The sequence below is a fragment of the Eumetopias jubatus genome, unplaced genomic scaffold (genome assembly GCF_037043125.1).
Source record: "Eumetopias jubatus isolate StellerSeaLion01/CBP00866 unplaced genomic scaffold, mEumJub1_p1.0 scaffold_5, whole genome shotgun sequence".
NCBI lineage: Eukaryota > Metazoa > Chordata > Mammalia > Carnivora > Otariidae > Eumetopias > Eumetopias jubatus.
The window spans coordinates 149,082,402-149,103,266 of NW_028274811.1; the positions used below are offsets into that span (position 1 = coordinate 149,082,402).

The 20,865-nt window shown below is 51.9% G+C and overlaps 1 protein-coding gene across 2 annotated transcripts in view; it reads right to left on the reverse strand.

Annotated features, from left to right (window-relative positions):
* Positions 1-20,539, reverse strand: part of TENT4A (terminal nucleotidyltransferase 4A) — a 44,440-nt gene extending 23,901 nt beyond the window's left edge. For both annotated transcript variants that reach the window (XM_028122644.2, XM_028122642.2), the window contains exon 1: positions 19,804-20,539. In XM_028122644.2, coding sequence (XP_027978445.2) covers positions 19,804-20,516 — 713 coding nt within the window. In that variant the 5' untranslated portion in view covers positions 20,517-20,539. The remainder of the gene's footprint in view (positions 1-19,803) is intronic.
* Positions 20,540-20,865: the final 326 nt, after the last annotated feature.

Genomic DNA, 20,865 nt, shown 5'->3' on the forward strand with positions numbered 1-20,865 from the left:
CAAGCCCTGAATGATTCATTTTCTGGGTATTTTAAGATGGAAATGGTGAGACCAGTTTGCAGTAAATTTCAGTTTTAATCATGAAAGTACCGGACTTCTGAAGCATTATTTCCCAGTGTATTTTTAAACTAAATAGAATACTAAAGCTCTGTGATAAATGAGAAAGACGTTTCTCATCTACAATTGCTCTTACAAGAGCCCAATCCCATTCAAAAGGTAATGACAGCTCAATTTTTAGTACATTTCCCAAATTAATTTCTGCTTTTAGTATCAAATAATGAAGGTCAGCAACATTTCAGTGTCTATACCAGCACCCGGTATATGGTTGCTATAAATATTTATGAAACCCAACTCCATGGGCTATTTTAGAAGGTGAAAGATGTATTATTCAGTTAGCAAACCAAACTATCTGATTCACAGCGAATAGAGCTATTGATGAATACACTGCAGGAGGATGATTTTTGATTTTAGAAGCTGAGCTGGTGGACTTCCACGGGTCTCAACTTTGTCTAACTCTGAATCAGAGCCAGGGAGGGGGAGCTGGTTCTGCAGGCGCCACAGGTGAGCGCAGGACTTGGGTGTCCAGCCCTAGGTAGAGCCGGCCCCCTACCCTTCTCCCAGCCCCAGAACCATCTGCAAGTGGCCCAAAGGTGACTTCTCTGCACTCACCAAGGAAGACGGGAGGATGAGCTATAGCAGGGAAAGGGATACAAAGAGACAAGGGGCCCAAAGCGAAGACAATGAAATGTACTTTAAATAACATAGCGTGGGAAGAAAGGGGGCAGAGGAAACACGCCTGACGGTGAATGATGCTGTCCTGAGGGGAGAAGCACAGGTGCGTGTCTGCTCCCCTAGATTTTAAATCCCATTGTTTCTTCTAAGGAAAGTGATAGGGCAGATTTTATGCATCATTTTCTTAGAGGAACAGGGAAGGCAGATGAACACGTGCACGGCCTCCAACACAGCCTCCAGTTTTCAGCACCTGAACCTCTAAATACGACCTGTGCTCTGAAGAGTCACCATGTTGGACTGTCCCAGCTCCCTGAGATCGTAAACCCTAAACACTGGTTCCCAGGGCCTCTGTCCCCATGGTCCCTGTCCGCACTATTAACCACAGGTCCCAGTTTATCTGTAACATCCCCCAGGAGCTTGGTCAATTCCAAATGCTAGGGGAAAACCAAGCTTTCCATTACAATGCAAAATGCGATAGAAAATACTAGAAACTATCTTCCACTGTTAATTTATTCCATCCCTCCCCCCCACACACACACACTCTTCTTAAAACCTTTCAAAAGCCTTAAAAAGCCAGTGGTTTCTCAGAAATTGGAGCTTCTTCCCCTTGGTTCCACAATGTTCACAGTCTAAATTTTTGCCCAAAACAATGCCTTAGTCAAACCCTTTGGAGTTAACCACTGGAGTGGTATGGACATTAAAGCACATGCTGATGGATGTGCAGGGGGACGAAGGACTCAGACCCCACCCTGAGGTACAGGCACAGACTGTGAAGAGGCAGGTGCAGATTCAGACCCTAACTAGAAAGAATGGGGTCCTAAGCCCACGGCAAGTGCAGACATCCATGCGGGAATGGCAGGATATTTCTATTTTCAGGCATGAACGATCCTCTTTAAATTACCCATGTATTGATACAGTTAATGAACTAATTACAAATCACTTTTATTTATTTTTAATTATGTTACAAGGAAATTAATACCTGCACCAATTACTTAGAAAACCTTGAGGAAGACCTTCAAAGGTTTTTTTTTTTTTAAATAAAAGCCCAAAAATGGAAGGAAAACAACTGAAACTGCAAATTAGAACCCAGTGTGTTTCCAGAAAGTTCCCTCATGTTGTTAATGTGGCAGCTGCCCCGCCAGGCTCCCATCAGCCTGCTTTAAGGGCCTACCCATGAGCAGCTCTCCGCTCCAGAGACCCTGTGTAGGTTTCCCTCCAGAAGGCTTTGAACAAAGCTACCCTTGCAAGTGCTTTTAACATGTCACTGGAAGAGTGAGGCCCTTGGGAGAAGCTGCTACAAGGGGAGGAGGCTGAGAGCCACAGAGAGGAAGAGGAGGGTACCTCCTTGGGGGAGGAGTAGGCAAGGTGGGCTGGGCGGGGGGGGCACAGTTGCTGTGGGGCAGGCCAAGGCCAACATGGGCTGAAGAGGCTAAAGCCATCTGAACATTCACAAAACAGCCAGGTCAGAAGGGCTCTACAGTTTGGAATCATCAATGCTACTTAACTCTGGTCCACGCACAATCAGCTCCCAGTAAAAGTGAGCTCTCTGTCCCCTTCCCTCTAAGACCCCTCCTGGGATCAGTCACTTTGAACCCTGGTGCAGGTAGATGTTTGAGAGTTTCAGAACCTAAACTGAAGGACAGCAAAGGAAATGACACTCTTCTGCCTTAGCAAGGCAAACCCAATCACACTGCAAGTGCAAGAAAAGGCCCTGGGGCCACTCAGAAGCCAGAGAACCACAGCAGTCTTCTCTTCCACTCAGAACAGAAAGAACTAGATACAAGAAGCTTATAATAAAGTTATAACAAACGTCCTTAATTTAATTCATTTCTTCTGAATCTACTGCTAGAGAAGAAAGGACGTTCACACATGGCTTCTAGAGAAACTCTAGTGAAGCACCTGGGAGCATCCTACAGACCAGAATGAACCTAACCCAGCATTTCACAACCTGAGTCAATAGTCCAGTGGTGGAGTTAGTACTACTCAGAACCATTTTGCATTATAACCCCCAAAACCACCCCATGATGCAAGGACCAGCTGGAGAAAAACAGCTTGCTTAGCACGTCCACAACCCACGACCAAGGGGGCAAAATGACCAAAGCAAAGTGACCAAAGAACTCAGTCTCCTGACACTGGCGTCCTAGAGAGCCCACAATGCAATCTAGAACCTTCAAGCCTATGGATGAGCTCACAGCCAGGAGAGCTGCTTGGGCAAGGAAGGGCCAAGAAGGTACTTCACTATGCTCTCTCCTGCGCTGGCTCAGGCCACCTGCCACCAAGCCACACATGGCAGCCACAGCACAACTACCAACCACTGCAGCCACCTGGAGGGTGCTCAGCAGGAATCGCATGGCTACATCGAAAAGCCAGGGTCCCCAGCCTTGTTTGCTAGCTCAAGTAGCTGAATCATTTTCAAAATAAAAATAACTGTATGTTCTGTCATCTTTCCAGAGATCCCTACCCTCGATGGGAAGGTGAGCTGGGATAATCTTGTGAGGAAGATTAATAAGAGTCTGAGGGCGCCTGGGTGGCTCAGTTGGTTAAGCGACTGCCTTCGGCTCAGGTCATGATCCTGGAGTCCTGGGATCGAGTCCCACATCGGGCTCCCTGCTCAGCGGGGAGTCTGCTTCTCCCTCTGACCCTCTTCCCTCTCGTGCTATCTCTCATTCTCTCTCTCTCAAATAAATAAATAAAATCTTTTAAAAAAATAAAAAAAATAAGAGTCTGAAAACATTAATGTTCTAGGGACTGCTAAACAGTACCATATCCACATTACCAGCATTTTCATTAGAGCCTCCCAAACAGTCTTCAAAGCAAATACTACTGTCTCCATTTTGCAGATGAGAAAACTTAAGTATTCTTTAGGCAGATGGTAACCAGCCCAATATCACATAGCCAAGACTCAGACCCAGAGCTGTGTAGCTCCGGAACTTGAGTGTTTAGCCACAAAGCTGGGAAGCCACACTCAAGTGACCCAACATAAAGAAATATGTGCAGAAACTCATTGTGGGTCCCTTTACAAAGAGTGGAAAGTTGTAAATAGAACTCTATTTAGAGAATCATGTATATCCATATAATATTTTTAAATTGTTTAAAAGAGCTTTTCAATGACCAGAGAAACCACTAACCGTGAATTTTATTTAGAGTAGCATTAAAAACCATAGAAAGAAATATGCTCAAATGTTAGCAGGAAAATTATGGGTAACTTCTCTTCTGTATTTTCCAAATTTCTTCAATAAGTACATTACTGCTTTTATAATCATAACCCCCCCCCCAAAAAAAAGCATCACTTCAGCTTTGTTAATTGACACCAACTTTACCTCCAAAGGTCACAGGGCAGACCTCTCCATGCTTGTGTTAAGTCTCTGGTCTCCTGCCTCTACATTAGGGGCACACCAGCAGGGGCATTTTCTTCTGGCTCCGTCCCAGCCCACGAGTGAGCCAGGCCCCACACCGTGGAGGCCTGGGGGACCCTACTGACGGCTCAGCATCGAGGTCTAGCAGGCTACAGGCCCCTTCAGCCCTGAAGTTCTGACCCTAGTGCCACCCAAGCCACTGGTTCAGGAAGTGACTCCAGACTGCGGCATATGCTCCCCCCCACCAGACAGGGTTCCTAGAAACACTACCCCCACAATCCAAGAAAATCCTCTGACGATGGGGAAGAATGAGCCCAGAGACTTGTCTGAGGAAGGGGGTGTTCTGTCAAGCTCTCTCTGGCCACACCACACCAGGTACAGCGAACAGACCTTCTCTATGGTGCCTGCTCTCATCATAGGCCCTGCTGCCAAAGAGCTGGGCTAAGATTCTGAGGCTACATTTAAACTCGACAGGGAAAAGCCCACGATTCGTTGGTGAGTGTATCATATCAGTATTCTTCTTATTAGCTGACATTTACCACCTGCTGGCTCCGTCCAGGCACTGTAGGACACACCTCACCAAGCATGACCCTGATAAGCACCATCACCACCCCTTCTTATGGAAGGCTCAGCAGTTAAACCACCAGTCAGAGGTGTGAGTCTTGCATGAAGAGCTCAGGCAGGGCAGCACCTCTACTGTCTGCCCACGCTGCTCAAAGCACTCCCCAGAGCCTCCCACTTCCCACCAACCACCCCGCCCTGGGGGCTTCCTGCAGACCTCTGGAACCTCCACACTCCACCGCCACCTCCTCAAGCTGCTCCGTTCCCACCGGCTGCCTGCCTCGCCCTGACCACTCAGTAGGTATCCAATGCCAGACACGAGGAGTCTCACTTCCGGTGCTGTTGTCCTAACGGGACAAGTCGTCCCAGTGCCCCTGATAGAGGACGTGAAGATCACCCAGACTGGAAAAGCACCTGGAGAACCCGTGGCCAGTTCCGTGGGATCCGCAGACATGCACACGGTAGGCACTCATCACCTGCCAGATGCCGACGCCTCACAAAAGCCAGGGCCAGCCATCCCACTCGCTGGTGCCTTGACACACCTGGGAAGTCTACTGTAATGAAGCTATCTCACTTCGCTGTATCCAGAATGTGTATAAAGTTCAATTTACACCATCAGAAGAGTAAAAACTAATACAACTTTTAACTCTCATGCACTTACTTTTCATTCAATCAGCCAGGATTGTTTCCATTTAGTTTATTTTTTTTTAAGGTTTTATTTATTTATTTGAGAGAGAGAGAGAATGAGAGAGAGAGAGCACGAGAGGGAAGAGGGTTAGAGGGAGAAGCAGACTCCCCGCCAAGCAGGAAGCCCGATGCGGGACTCGATCCCGGGACTCCAGGATCATGACCTGAGCCGAAGGCAGTCGCCCAACCAACTGAGCCACTCAGGCGCCATTTAGTTTAAAGGAGGAAACAAGTTATTTGCACCAATTCTCCTGGGCCCATACTAGACATGGCAACTTCTGAAGGGCTCAGGAGAGGGGTTCAGCACTCACCAGACTCCCAAGGCCCCACCAAGATGACCAGAAAAATATTTTAAGAAAAAGGGACAACACCACTGGAACACTGCCAAAAACTGAAAGGAAAAGAAAGTACTTAACGGATCCAAAGGTTGCAGTCAGTATGGAAGCGCGGAAAGCAGACGCAACCCTTCTTTCTACAGGTATTTCCTGCAGCCCTACTACACAGCCGGCATTCCCCTGATAACTGGCTAGGGAGCAGTGAGCGCGACCAGGTAAGTAAGGCCCGCACTCTGAGTTGGGAGCAGGGCGAGGGCAGCATGGAGAGGGGCATGATAACCAAAATAAACCAGAAAAAGTAGAGTGCACTCTGCAGCTTCCAAATGGTGACCCAGGGCCATCCCTGTGGCTACCCCAGGTTGGATGGTGAGGGGCCAGTACTGGAGCCTGGACAGAAGAGCAAGCAGCAGCCAGACTCGCACAGGTCATGGGACAGCATCCTGGGAAAAGGAAGAGTAGGCCAAGGCCCCCCACAGCAAGGATGAGCTTGGGAGGCTTCGGGAACCAGGAAGAAGCCTGCATGGCCTAGGGAACAGAGACACCCTGAGTCTGGGGCACAGCAACCCTGGGCCGACTTTGGGGCAAACAAGACTGCCAGGCTTTGGAAGAAACCCAGTGGCCAGAAAGAAGAGGACCGAAGAGGGCTGAGAAAGCCAGAGTCCTTCGGGAAGACTTGGGCCCTGACAGAGGTGCCCGCCGACTGCCCCAAGGCTGTCCCCTCTCCCCACGGGGCTGCCAGGTCAGAAAGACCAGCCCAGAACACGGCCAGCCTTTCAAGCCTGCAGCCTGCGCGGAAATTTCTCAGTGAGGTGGAAAGGGCACAGCAGGAACACACATACCCACATCAGCAGAAAGGCAGCCTGTGAGGTCGGCCCTGGCAGCTACCCCATCAACAGGCCACAGAAAACAAAAAGAAACAGGACAGAGAGGAACCCAGTCTGTGAAAGAAACAACACCCAACACCCAGCACCGAAGAACACACAGGCTCAGATCGGGAAAAGCCTGCTCCGGGGCCTTGTTCTACAGAAAAGCAACCTTGGTGGGGCGCCTGGGTGGCTCAGTTGTTAAGCGTCTACCTTCGGCTCAGGTCATGATCTCAGGGTCCTGGGATCGAGCCCCGCATCCGGCTCCCTGCTCGGTGGAGGCCCGCTTCTCCCTCTCCCACTCCCCCAATTATGTTCCCTCTCTCACTGTGTCTTTCTCTGTCAAATAAATAAAATCTTTAAAAAAAAAAAAAACAATTAAAAAAAGAAAAGCAACCTTGGTAAGAACGTGTCAATAACGTCGGACCCGACGACAAAGAGCAGAATGAGGGCACAGGGGAGCTACCGTGCTAAGGACACACACTGAGAGCCAGAGCAAGAAAAGCCGAGTTCAACAAAATGAACACAGAGGAAAAAGAAAATGATTCAAGTCATCCAAGCGGAAAAGGTCTCCCTGGAGGGACAGAGATGCTGCGAACCACGGGAAGAGGAACCCAGAAAGCCTGGCAGAGTCACGTGGAAGAGATGGTCTCCCTCATAAAGCAAAGGCAGAGCCCGTCCTGTGGGTGGAAGGGCAGGACGGATGCTGGGGGCCCACACCGAGCCAGATGCTGCACCGACCGACACGCGTGGACCAGAAGGCAGCTTTGGAAAGGCAACTAATAAATTAACCAACGTGAACCACCTTCACCAAAGGGGGAATGAGTCTCGCCTCCAATTTCTGACAACATTCACAGCCAGAGACATGGGGCAGTTCTGAGGCCGAGAGACGGGTATTCAGGCACACAGCAGGCCTCAGGGAACGTGACACCAATTAGCTCTCTTTAAAAACCTGACTGAACACACACAACAACAAGATACTGACACAGGCTTCCATGTGCAGAGCTGGTGAATAAGCACAAGGGCAGGCGCCGGGGCCCGAGGCGCTCAGTGGAGCTCAGGGCCAGCACCATGGGGAGTAAGGCCAGGGTAACGGCCAGAGGAGCAGTCTGCTCCTGCAAAGCTCATTCCGGGACACACGGGCCAGGAAGATGGCCCCACTCCCGCAAGTTCTGCCAGCAAGGACACACCCTCCACGAAGCCCACCAGACACAGCGACCACGCAAAGAACTCCAAAATCTGAAGGAGTCCTGGGAAGAGTGCTGGTGGGGAGCGGGATGTCTCCGTAAATAAAAAACCAAGACTCATCTACTGCAAACTGTGGTCTCCCACGTCCAGGCAGGACTGCAGTGTCACCAGGAACCCAGACCACCTGGGGTCAGAGGCCCTGCTGCTTTCCAGCGACCAGAACTTGCAGGATGCGGACGGTGCCCCCGCATGGCGTTGTCATGAAGATTTAATGACTCCAAAGTACTTAGAATAGGACCTGGCACTCTGTAAAGGCTCAATAAATGGCAGCAATTATAATTACAGAACAAAATACAGACGCTTAACTCATGGTGACAAATAATGCAATGCAAATCAAGAGGTAAAGACATATAAAAGGGCTATTTTAGTCCGCTCAGGCCGCTGTAACAGGACACCACAGAATGGGCAATTTCAACAACAGACACTTATTTCTCACAGTTCTGGAGGCTACAAGTCCAAGATCAGGGCCCTGGCGCAGTCAGGTTCTGGTGAGAGCCCTCCTCCTGGCTTGCAGATGGCTGTCTTCTATGTGCAGTGAGAGCCAGTGAGCAATCTGGCCTCTTCTCAGAAAGACACTAATCCCAGGACAAGACCCTGCCCTCACGACCTCATCTGACCCTAATCACCTCCCAAGGGGCCCCTTCCCCAAGTATCATCACATTGGGGTCTGGAGCTTCAACAGATGAATTTGGGGGGACACAATTCAGTCCGCAGCAAGGACTAACAGCTCTACCCTACATAGCAGTAAGCAAACAGACAAGATTTCATCAAAACTTTTACTTTTTTTTACACTCAGCCACTTAAGGTTTTCATCATTTTTTTAAGGGGGGGAGGAGCAGAGGGAGAGAGAGATTCTCAGACTCCACACCCAGAGCAGAGCCGGACGCGGGGCTCAATCTCACCACCCTGAGATCATGACCTGAGCTGAAACCAAGAGTTGGTCACTTAACTGACTGAGCCCCCCAGCTGTCCCTCATCATTTTTTTTATGTTCTTGGTCTCAGCAATACCTCCTGGAAACTAGTATTTCCATCTGAGAGGTTCCACGTTATTTTCACTTTCAAGCAAAATTAAAAACTTAGTAAACTGTATTTAAAGAGAAGTGTGTTTAAAGTGAATTATACTGGAAGTACTCCATTGATGAATCCACATGTCGGTCCACCATGGGCTGAGAGCAGCAGCAATCACCTAACTGTACTTTGGTTATTTCTGTGGGGTGCACTCATGATTTTTAAGCTTCCTTTTTTTAAAAAACACACACACATACGCAAATCCACTTAATAAAATTAATTATTTAGAAGTCAGCAGAAAGCACTCTTAGACACTGCCTCTAACTAAAGCAATCAGCACAGAGAAGTGCAAGAGGCTCGGCGTCACACGCGGCACTGGCCACTTCAAGGAGTCACTCCTGCAATGGAGGGTGACAGCACCAGGCTGGAAACTACTTCCAACTCCTTTTGGGGAGATCGAGACAAAGATGTCCATTTCGGGGTGCCTGCACCGTTCAGAGCCCGGGCAGAGTTTCATGATGCTCTCTGCAACCTGGGAGGTCATGTCTCTCTACCTAGAGACTGGAATTCGATGTAATTCTTTTCTTCCTATTACCATACCTCTTTGAACAATCCCGTCTTTGTCTTTGCTCTGCAGGTCTAGTGGTTAAAAAGATGTGCTGCGGAATCAGACTGCCTGGGATCCAAAGCCGGCACTGCACCTACCAGCTGTGAGCCAGCGGGCCCCTACGCTCTGAGCCGTACCCCTCCTCCTGGCCTGAGAGGGTGGCTGGGGACGCTGCAGGAAGGGATGAGGGCTCAACAGCGCCAGTGATGATCGTTACAGTGACAAGTGCTGAAGACCACTTGCTTGACGGGGGCAAAGCAAAAGCTGAAGCACCCACCTGTGAAGGAAGGTCCAGAGAACAAGGGGCATCTTCCCCAACCTCAACCTTCTCAGTTCCGATGGTCTTACCCCAAAAGTACTCCTAAAAGGCCATTTTTACTCTTTAACAATTTTGCAAGCTTCAGTTCATTCCAAACCTTAACCTGTGACAGTTCTCACAGGTTCCCATTGCTTGGAATTTGGTCTCCGTTCCGTGTTCTTGTTTACATGATGCTTGCACGTAGGGCTGTACATCAGTCTCTTGTGAGTCAGTCTTTGATGGAGCCACAAGCTCTCTAGACTGATTCATCATCAGCTTCCTTCCATGAGATAACTTATCACAATACTTTAGGACCTCCGCATTTCACAGGATGTGGAAGGTATCCCGTCACTTCAGAGTTGTCTTCAATTTTTAAAAATCTGTTTGCTTAAATTTACAGAGAATGTCTATAACCAAAATAGTTAGAGTGCAGTAGCACTGCACTATGGCTCCCATCTCTGCCAGTTCACTATGTTCCTGCTTCTTGCTCTTGATTTGAAGACACCTGTTCCCCTCCTGGGGAGGCAGGGGTGAAGTGCACAGGCTTTCCTGTCCAGCACGCCTGCTGGGAGGTTGCAGCTCTCCTCTATTTTCTCGTTGCAACACGGGCAAGATGCTTCATCTACTAAAGCTTACTCTCTTCAAAATGAATTACCGACAAGAAGAAATGGGAGGGAGTCAACAAATGGTTCACTGGTCCTGCTTCTGGCTTTCGGGAGTCTTCAGTTAAGACAGCAACTCATCCACTGCTCCATTTCTCCTAGACAGCAACTTGCCAGAAAAATCCAGATGGGAGGAGCCCTGCTGCCTCCAGCACAACCTCCCTCCAGGCCAGTCCTGGAGTGTCTGCAGAAAGCAGGACTTTCAGCATACTATAGCAGCAGGACTGGTTTCTGGTTCCCAAGCCCTACCCCCCAAAGCTCCCCCAAGCCCACCTCCAGCATCTTTGTCATCTGTCATTTGACTGTCCAAGTCCTTACAGGAGGACCTGGGCTCTCCCTCTCCCTCAATCTGCTCCCTCTCTTCAGAAGGGCAAAAAAGGAAATGGCCCTCTACAGACGCACTGAAGCCGGGTTCACAGGGTGAGCTGCTAAGCCCTCTCCCGCCCATCTTGAAGAGGTCTCCTTCACAGAACACTGTCGGGGGCTCCCTGACATGAACGCTGGAAAGATGTTAGCCTGGCTAGGCTTCAGTTTTCTGTCTGTTGAAGAGGAATGGTGTTACCCATTTCCCAGGCCTGCTCTGAGAACACACGAAACCCGTGGAAACTCGTGCACAGAGCCGAGCCCCGCAAAGCCCCTGTACTGGGAGCCGCGGCGGCCACTGCATGCCTAGAGACCAGCCCACTTCTGTCACTAACCCAGCAAGCAGAAGCGCTAGACCACCACCCCCAGGCTGGACTAGAAGCTCGGAGCCTTACCAAGCTGTTCCGTGGTGCACTCTGCCATGAACCGAGATCATGCTTTGTATGCTATTGAAACGGCAGCCCTTTGAAAAGGATATCCGCCAGAAACTCAGAAACACCATTTCTAGAGCTTTCCAGTGGTGGCTTGCTGAGCACCACAGCTTTTGCTGTTGTTCCACTTTGGATTTATTTAGGCAGCAGTTACTGAATCAAACACTGTGTTTTGAATAAAGAGCCTAAAGTTACTCTAGGTTGGTGCTGTCCAAACATAAGGCTATTTAAGTTTTCATTAAAATTAAATGCAATTAAAATTCAGTTCCACAGTTGCATTAGTCACATGGCAAGCGCTCCGTGGCCACACAGGGCCAGCAGCTACTGCACTGGGCCACACAAAACCAGAGCCCTCCCATCTTTCCCAGAGGGGACCACTGGACGGTCCGCTCTAGCACCACAGTGCCCCGCCCCTCACCTTTGCTTTCTTCACTGTTCACAGACGAAGTTAGAAGCTGCGAAGAGCTCAGAGAAAGAACATCCACTCCTACTATGTGCACAGAACTAAAAACCCTAAACAACTTTCCACAAGTCTCATGTGGAGACACAGCTGATACAACAGAACAGCAGTGCCCGTAAAGCTCTGGAAAACTGCTTAATTTAAAACCTACAGAACACATTACTTAGGCGCTGTTTAAATTTTTAGAATCAGGGGCACCTGGGTGGCTCAGTTGTTAAGCATCTGCCTTTGGCTCAGGTCATGGTCCCAGGGTCCTGGGATCGAGCCCCGCGTCGGGCTCCCCGCTCCACGGGAAGCCTGCTTCTCCCTCTCCCACTCCCCCTGCTTGTGTTCCCTCTCTCGTTGTGTCTCTCTGTCAAATAAATAAAATCTTTAAAAATAAGTGAATTTTTAAAATCAGAAAAGAATGCCTTGACTCAAAGGGAGAAGCGTCTCCACAACATCACATGGGTCCCTGAAGACTTGGAACTTCAGGCTTTAGCAGTTTCTCTGAAAAAAAGTTCTGGCCTGAGAGGGAAACTTGTATTTTCAAACCCGGAGCAAAGGCTTTTTCTGTCCAGTTGGCAACGAGCCCCGCCTAATTTTTGGTTTCAATTTCCTCAGAGAAGAGAGGAGAAAAGGGAAGGAAAGGAGTGGCCTTCTCAATCCTCCACGTCACAATTCACACAGCACTTGCAAGTCTCCTTTATTTAGCACGTCCTGCCAGGGGGATGTCATAGACCTAGCTTCATGGGGTGGGGAAACTGAGGCTCAGAAGTCAGAACCCACGATGAAACCAGGCCTGTGAATGAGCCTCCAGGTGTGCAGGCCGCAGGCTAACCGAGCGAGCTCAAGGCCACAGACATGCTTCCCAATGGTAGAGACAGATCCCAACCAAAGGGTTCCAAGCAAAAATGAAAGGATTTTTTTCACTTCCCTTCCATTCCTGCATCCTAGCCACTGCTGCAGATCCACAGGAGTCCAGGAACACGATGGTCATCTGAAATCTCTCTCAAATACGAAAAGATAGAAACCACCTACATCCACATGTTATCACTCAGGAAATTAACTCCAATCTTAGACCACAGAAGGGGCTAAATGGTTCCACAGAGCAGGTGATCTGGGAAATAAAAGAGCACAAACCCACAACAAAAAAGGCATGTTGCTGACAACGAAAGACACTCCCTGCCAACGGGAACCTCAGAGCCTCTCCCACCAAGTCCGCCCCGTTGGTGTGCAGACGGACTAAGGTCTGCGCAGACACCTGGTGCGCCAGGAGCGAGACCCCGTACCTCCTCTCTGCCGCCGGTGCACGGAGCACGCGCCCCGAAGCTCAGGACAGGCCCAGCCTGATCACAGGACACTCACCAGGTGGCTGAGGGACAGGCAATGTCTCTCCATACTTTCCTGAGTCTTCCAACTTTGCCACGGTGAGGTATTAATTTTATAACAAGAAACCAGCTAAATCTAAGTGGCGATGCCTTTCAAATAGAGAATTTTTTGAAACCTTTCTGCTTTCCAGTTCTACATTACAAGCTATAAAACTGGTTTAACCACACTCTTGGGGAAGGTAAGAAAACTACAATCAATTTTACTTTAATATTCTGCGTTTAAATAACTTGAAAGTTGACAATCAAATCATCAAAGATTCTAAGACAAGAAAGATTACCTTTAGCATTTGATTTAAACTATCTAACTGGCCCTCATTTGTTCATGTAAGCTTTCACTCTTTCCCTCACCCATTCATCAGACCCTCATTCGGAGGTGGCTAGTAGCACCCAGCTGGGCCTGGGAATACAGCCACGACCCAAGCCCTCCTCCCCAGGCGGATGTGGGAGACCAGCGGTCAGTGGTCAGCTCTGGAAGAGCAGCGGTCGCCCCACAGGAAGGGCCAGGGATGAACGGCATGGGCGTATGCTTGCTCTGAAGTGAGGGTCACAGCCCATGGGGGGGGGGCCCCACTCCCAGTAACTTGAGCTGCCGTACAAGTGGTGCGGGGTCCTGTGCAAAGTGAAGATGGACTGCTACATCCTTAGACCTAAGTTCCAGAGGCAACTTGAGTGAATCACCTGGCGTCCCCACCTCCCCGCCACGCCCCCTCCCCCAGAGGGATGGCAGCTTTCCTAAGCTGGCCAACGCAGGGGGCCTTGTGAACAGAACTTTTCAATCGCTGTAGCTCTCGTGTATTCGTTCGCATGGCTTTCACATACACATCTCTTACGTGACATACGAGAGAGGCACAGAAAGGCACTGAGAGCTAGTCACTCTGGTTGCCTGAGTTCAGTCGTGACAACCGAGCCAGGACAGGACCAGCAATCTAATCAGAGTCATCACGATGGGCTGGAATCCAGTCAAGGGAGAGAAGTGCTGGAAAAGAAAAGCACATCCTCCTCATCACCTAAGATGGTTAAGTCTACCTACAGGAGCATGCCTCCAGACATGGAAGGAAGCCTCCAGAAGATCCTACGCCCCGATCCTCAGAACCTGTGGCTGAGACGAAATCATCACTCCTGTGATCGTGCCGTATCATCACATGCCCTTAAGAGAGACAATTACTGGGTGGGCCTGAACCAAACACACAAGCCCTTAAAGCAGAGGGCTTCCTCCAGCGGGCAGAGCCATGGTCAGAGATTCAAAGCTCTGTGGCCTGTGTGAAGATGGAGGGAGCACAAGTCAAGGAAGGCAGAGTCGGCTTTAAGGAGCTGAGACAGGGACCCGGCTGGCAGCTAGCAAGGAACTGGGGACCTAAGTCCTGCAACAGCAAGGAACTGAATTCTGCCAATAGGAGTAAGTTTGCAAGAGGAGCCTGAGCTGCAGCCAAGAACGCAGCAGCCAACACCTTGCGTGCAGCCTAGTGGAGAGCCTGAACAGGAAGCCAACCCAGCCATCCCAACCTCCGACATGCAGTCCATGAGACAGTAAATGAGTATTGGTTTAAGCCGCTAAGTTCGTGCTCATATGTCACATAGCAACAAAGAACAACAGTGGCATGGAAATCTTAGGGTAAGAGATTTAACTGGCAGTGCAAATCCCACACTGTAGGAAGATGCACCCTGACCACCTCACCTGGGACACATGCTGACTTGGGGGACAGGTGTCTCGGGCAACTGTCTCAATCACCAAGGTCACCTATCTGCCTTTACTCCAGTGCCACACTCACTCAGCAGCCTTAGGAGAAGAACAGAGCATCCAGAGGGGCCTCTCCAGAGCCACGGCCAGCAGCAATCTCCTCGGGAGCCAGTGAGCATGACACCGTGACCCCTCACCTGTCAGCCTGCGCTCTGGTGCGGCATCAACACCAGGTTTCTCAACTTCAACATCACAGGCTGCCGCTTGTTTTGTCTTGGTTTTTTACAGCCCTCTTTATCCGGTAACTAAAAAAAAAAAACCAGATCCTAAACAACATAAAAAAGTCCTCATTTCCAGGATAACCATAATGCCTCCTCCCATTGGACGTACATGACTCCATTTACAATGGAGACCAAAATTTCTTACTAAATAGCGACCCAAAGGAGGTCTGGAAAATCCTAAAGTTATGAAAAATTGGTACTTTAAAATATTTACTGAAAAATTACCTTCCAAGGCACTCAATCACAACCATGTTATTTCTAAGAAGCAAATGGCATTGCTGTGGTACTGCTTTTCCTTCACAAGCTGCCGGCAGCAAGTTGGGGTCCACTCCACCCCACTGTGACTTTTGCAGCATGAGCATTACCAAGGCCACTTTCTCTATCTTCCCCAAGGACTCCTGCGGCCTGTTTCATATTCCAATCCTTCCCCAGAGCCTCTGACCCGCCCTCCTCCTCGGCAACCCCCTCCTTGAGTGTCGGCAGTCCTGTGTCCAGCTTCACTTCTCAGCGACCAGGCGCAAATTTCCCCAACTTCATCACGGCCTGCAACCCACACTAGATTTTCAATCTCACTCATACCAGGCAGGAACAAGCGATACTGTTCCGGGGCGGGGCGGGGGGGGGAACCTTTGAGGAGGAGCTAATTTCATATGGTCAGCGCAGCAACAAATGTGCACAGCTTCCGTCCACAACAACTTTATAGCTGGGGGGTTGCAGATGATGAACACTGAGGAAACAAGGCCTGTGTGTGCCACCATCACCTTGCAGGGCAGGTCTTGCGCTAACCTCTCCCACGTGTCCCGTGATGTGTACAGGCGGAGACGGGACTGAGAGTGAGGCGACAGGAGTGACCATGCTGTCATCTGCCATGGGCCCTGCTGGGCTCTCACCTGCGCCCTGCCGCTGGGTCCCCACCAGGACGCGCTGGGGCAGGGGGGTCACCTGTGCGCCACTTTGTGCCAAGTCAGGCTGCAAGCAGAGGGAGAGGAGGAATCCCAGATACCCCTCCAGGCTCTGACTCTCCGAACAAAGTGAAGACAACACACATGGAGTCCTGCGGGATGTGGCTAACCATCCTATGAACGACACGGGTCCGTTTCTCACCAACTTCAGATGAAGAGCTGAACTTTGAGTGAACAGAAGATGTCAAAAAATTCAACACTGTCGAGGGCCCTGCAGAAAGGATGCTGCATGACGGCTGCGCGATGCAGGCAGGCCAAAAGCCCACATGGAAGCCTGGCCAGGGTCCAGCCTGCAAGTGCCCGCCTTCAAGTGCCTGCCCAAGGCTGGGGGCCTTCCCCCATTCCATTATGCTCTCCCTGGGACCCTACAGGGCACCAGAAAGGATGCAGCGACGCACCTGGGCTCCAAGCTCCCACCCTTCCTCACCTGGGACTTTTCTCTGCCTGTAAGATGACGAGGTTTCTGAAGCTGTCAGGACTGACCAGGGCAAAGTATCAACAGCTTGCTGGGCCAGGGGGGTGGAGGTGAGGGCATGTGAAGGTGACAGGCACCGGAGGCTGGGAAGCGCAGGGCCCAGAAGCCCGTCCACAGCTGCCGGCGTCTCTAAGTCAGAAGCCCAGGTAGAGGGCACATTTTATACCGTTCCCAAAACAAAAGTTTGAGAGTTCAACGGAAACATGGAACAAGAAGTAGAGCAGCTCCAAAACGAGCACTTCCCTTCCAGGCTTTGAGGGTTCCCGTTCTGACCCCCACCCTCCTCCACTGGCTAGCTTCTTCACCTTGCTCAGGGCTGAAAGCAGACTGGCACCCTTGTGGGGCCAGGCCACCAGTACACTTTCCAAGGGCAGAGTCCTCCGTCCCAGAAAAGAGCAAACAGCACAGGCTGCTCCACGGGCTACCACGCAAACGCCCGACTGGCTTCGGCTGATACTACTCACGCTCCCACAGCATCAGGCAACCGCTCACCCTTTCTTAAGGACTACAGACACGGTCCTTCCAGAAATGCCCGTCCTGGGCCTGCACAGTAAGCCTGAGCCACTGCTCTTCAACAAGGCTCTTTTCTACTGACCAGGCCAAGGGCTGTCTTATCACAGTTCTTTTCCCTTCTGAGCTACAGATGAAACACATGGTGGTGGCCTTCCTCATCACTCTGAGTAAGCTGGTGGACAGCACCAAGTTCTAGACAGGCTAATTTCTTGATACCAAAAAGGTAGCTGCTAGAAGCCCAGCGGACCTCCATGGAAAGGATCACGAGGAGGAACATCTCCCTCCTCTGACCACAGGCTGAGCTCCACAGTTAAGTGCTCCTCTGGCTTACTACTCCTCTGCCCTGTCCCTCCTGAAACTACGGCCTGCAAGAAGCATTCAGAGCAGCAAACCAAGCAGAGGCACCCCACCCTTCTAGGTGCCCGGCAGGCAATCCCAGCAGCCTCCTCCAGGCAGAAACGGCAATAAGTGGACAGACCCCGAGGGGTACACATCACCCACAGAGGCAGGCGAGGAAGGGTGGGCAGCCAAGGAGAAAAAAAGGAGCATTACCAGGAGCACGACTGCACCGGCTCCTAGTCAGGTAAGGTATGATGTGGAACCCGCTGCTTCAGAAGCTACTCTTGAACCCTACACGTGGCCTCTGAGCAGAAATCTCACAGGCCAGCAGGGGGTGGCGGGGGAGGACCCTCAGAGGGGCAAGGCCCAGAACAGTAGCGCCTGGAGGCATGCTGAGAGTCTCAGGCTTCAGTCTTTAACCTCAGAAGGACCCCACAGACACCATCACATGGTTCTAAAGGCCTCAGACCTGACCAAACCTGCTGATGGAGGAGATTATCCCAACTGGCAGTTCTGGGAGAGGCCCAGAGGCCGGCAACAGTGTGTGTAAGAGAACCACCTCGGGCCACTGGAGCAATCTCCACTAGAGGTGACAAATCTGCATGAGGGTAAAGAGAAAGGGCAGAGGATCTGATGAAAGACCAGACTGGGGAGATGCACGCGGAGGAGGGAAGGTCTGCACAGCTGGACAGGACGCTGTGCTAGTGTGTGCTGGGCAGGGGCACTCACATGGAGCTCCAGGGTTCAGAGCGAGGATCAAGAGACAGGCGTGTTGCAGGCAATCACTGCCTCAGACCCTAACAAAGAACTGGTACTTAGCGGGCTCATTCTTCAATAAAAGCAGCAGCAGCTGGGGTGCCTGGGGGCTCAGGTCAGGGTCTCAGGCTCCCAGGACCAAGCCCAACCAAGTTGGGCTCCCTGCTCAGTGGGGAGCCTGCTTCTCCCTCGGCTCCCTGTCCTCCCCCACAGGCGTGGGCATGCACGCTCTCTCTCCCAAACAAATAAAATCTTAAAAAAAGAAAAAAAAAAAAAAAAAAACAGGAGTAACGTACATACTGAAGCTTACTGAAAACAGGCTCCAGGGCCTGAGTAATCTGCAAAAGGGCATGGTTCCGCCGCTGCCAGCCGCTCGCTCACGGAGGAAGCAAGACTTGGGACCGTCTGGACCCCAAAATGCTCCACAAGTGAAGACCACATGTCTTCCAATTTTCCTAGTGCTAAGACACAGAGTCAGTCCCAGGGACATGACAGGCTGGAAACCTGCAGGCCTCACCCCACCCCCCGGCCTCCCCACCAAGGAACTCAGGTATGATGCTATACATCCAGAAATAGCTCCCCACCACCTCGTCTCGGACAGCCAGACAAGTAGGGCCTGGAGGGAGAGAAGCAAGAAGAGGAAGACTCCTACCTGGGGCGGAAATGCACACTCTGGGGCTTCGGGACATTTAAGAAAGTAACGCTTCTAACCCAAACCAGGTGAAACAAATTGTAGGACAAGAAGCTCTTAGGGTGTATCTCACTTGCTTTAAAGCAGTATCAACTTAGTATTTTCCAAGTCGAATAAACAGATTTATAAGAAAAATGAGTTACTTTAAAAAGTCATCTCAGTATCTAGCAATTGCTGGATTTGAAAAACTACAGTATTTGTAAACAACCCTACTACCCTGGAAAATGCTTAGGCAGCTTTTAAATCAGGATGCAACTTGCAAAGAAAGTTTATGATTTAAGTCTTGAAATACTGACATAAAATCTATGTGCAAATGCTTTGTTTCCAGGTGCTCAGAAAAGCACAGGAAGGCAAAGGGCTGGGTAGGTAGCTCTCCCACCGGAGCAGCCTCACCTGGGAGTGCTTCAACCCACACTCCCGCCCCACCCCTCACCTTTTGTTCTTTCAACCAGTCCCTGTCATTTGTAACTGCACTAAACTTAAACAGAACTTCTAATCCCCTCTAGGCCAACGTGGAAGCATTTAAAATAAACATCTTTCAAAGAACACATGCTACAAACGTTTTTGTCTTCTTTGAAGGCTATCAACTACTTTTTAAAAACCGAAAAAGATATTCTATGTTAATTTCTGCAAAAAAATTAAATCCTAAAGCCCTCACCCAAAAAAATTACTTCCAAATTCACTGTTGGTTAAAGTTCATCAGTACCAAAAAAAAAAAAAAACAAACAAAAAAAAACCCACAAAACAAAAACAAAAACGAATCATCTCCCAAAAGGATTTTCTCAAAAAGAAAAAAGTAATTATTTCACCAGATTTGCCTTCCACTTGATTCAAGTTCCCGGCAATAGTAAAACCGTCTGCCGCTGACATAAAGCTCCACACCCATCTGCACCCCACTTTGACAAAGGGTCCCTGACAGAGCTTGGGGAGCGGGAAAAGGGTGAAGCACCTGACACCCCCTTCCAGGATTACAGGTCGGGTTCAGCGGCCCCGTGGCTGCACTGTCAGTTTGGGGATCCGAGCAGCGGATCGCTCCTTCCCAAGAGGGATTTCGTTTTTGGTAACAGGGGAAGCCTTCCGGCCCGGAGCCGGAGCCCGGCCCGCCCCGCGCGGGGCCCGCACTCACCCCTGGATGCCGGGGCTGTACGCGCGGCTCTTCCACGGCGTGCCGGGCCGCGGCGCCTGGGCTCCGGGGCCGCCCCCTCCGCTCAGCGCGGCCGCGCGGCTGCCCGACAGCAGGTAGTTGAGGCCATAGGTGCTGGCCTTGTTCTCGCGTTTCCGGCGGCCCGGGTGGAACTGGTGCTGCGGCGGGGAGCCGGCGGGCGCGGGGCCGCGCGGCCCGGGATGCCCGTTGGCCGCGCCGGGGGTGCTCGGCGGGCCGTCGGCGAAGTGGAAGAAGGCGCCGCCGCGGCCGCCGCCCGCCCGGCCGAGCGAGGCGCTGCTCGAGGACGACGACGAGCAGCCCGGGCTCTCGGTGCCCGACTCGGCGTTAGACGAGGACGACGACGACGACGACAGCGACGGCGACTTGTGCAGCCGCCGGGCGCCCTCGGCCGCGGGCCCGAGCGCCGTCAGCAGCGCGGGGGGCAGCGCGGCGGGGCCGGGCGCGGGCGGTGGGGGCGACGCGGCGGGCAGCGCGGGCCCCGCCAGGCCGCCGCCGCCCAACCCCGCCGCCCCCGCCGCGACCGCCGTGTCCAGCGCGGGCGAGTTGAGGCAGAAGTAGGACGCGAAGCCCGAGCCGCCGCGGCCCACGCCCTGCGAGGTCTCCCAGATCTGCATCCACAGGGCATTGGCCGGCCCCTTCTGCTCCGGCTGGATCCAGGCCACGCGCGGATCCATCCACGCGCCGCCCCGCGGGCCCGCGCGCCCGCCCGCCCCGCCGCGGCCCCGCCCCCGCCGCGCCCCGAGCCCCGGCCGCGCCGCGCACGGACGGACGGACGGACGGACGGACGGACGGGCCGCGGGCGGACGGGCAGACGGGAGCGCGGGCCTGAGCCCGCGACTCCGGCCGGCTCGCGGCGGCGGCTCCCGTCGGGGTCCCGGCGCGGCGCGGGACCGGCCCGGGACAGGCCGCGGCGGGCGGCTCGGGCCTGTCGGGCTCCCTTCAGGCGGCGCGGGGCGGGCGCGGGGGCCGCGGCGGCGGCGGCGTTCCACACGGGCCGGGGGGAGAGGCCATCGGAGAGGGGCG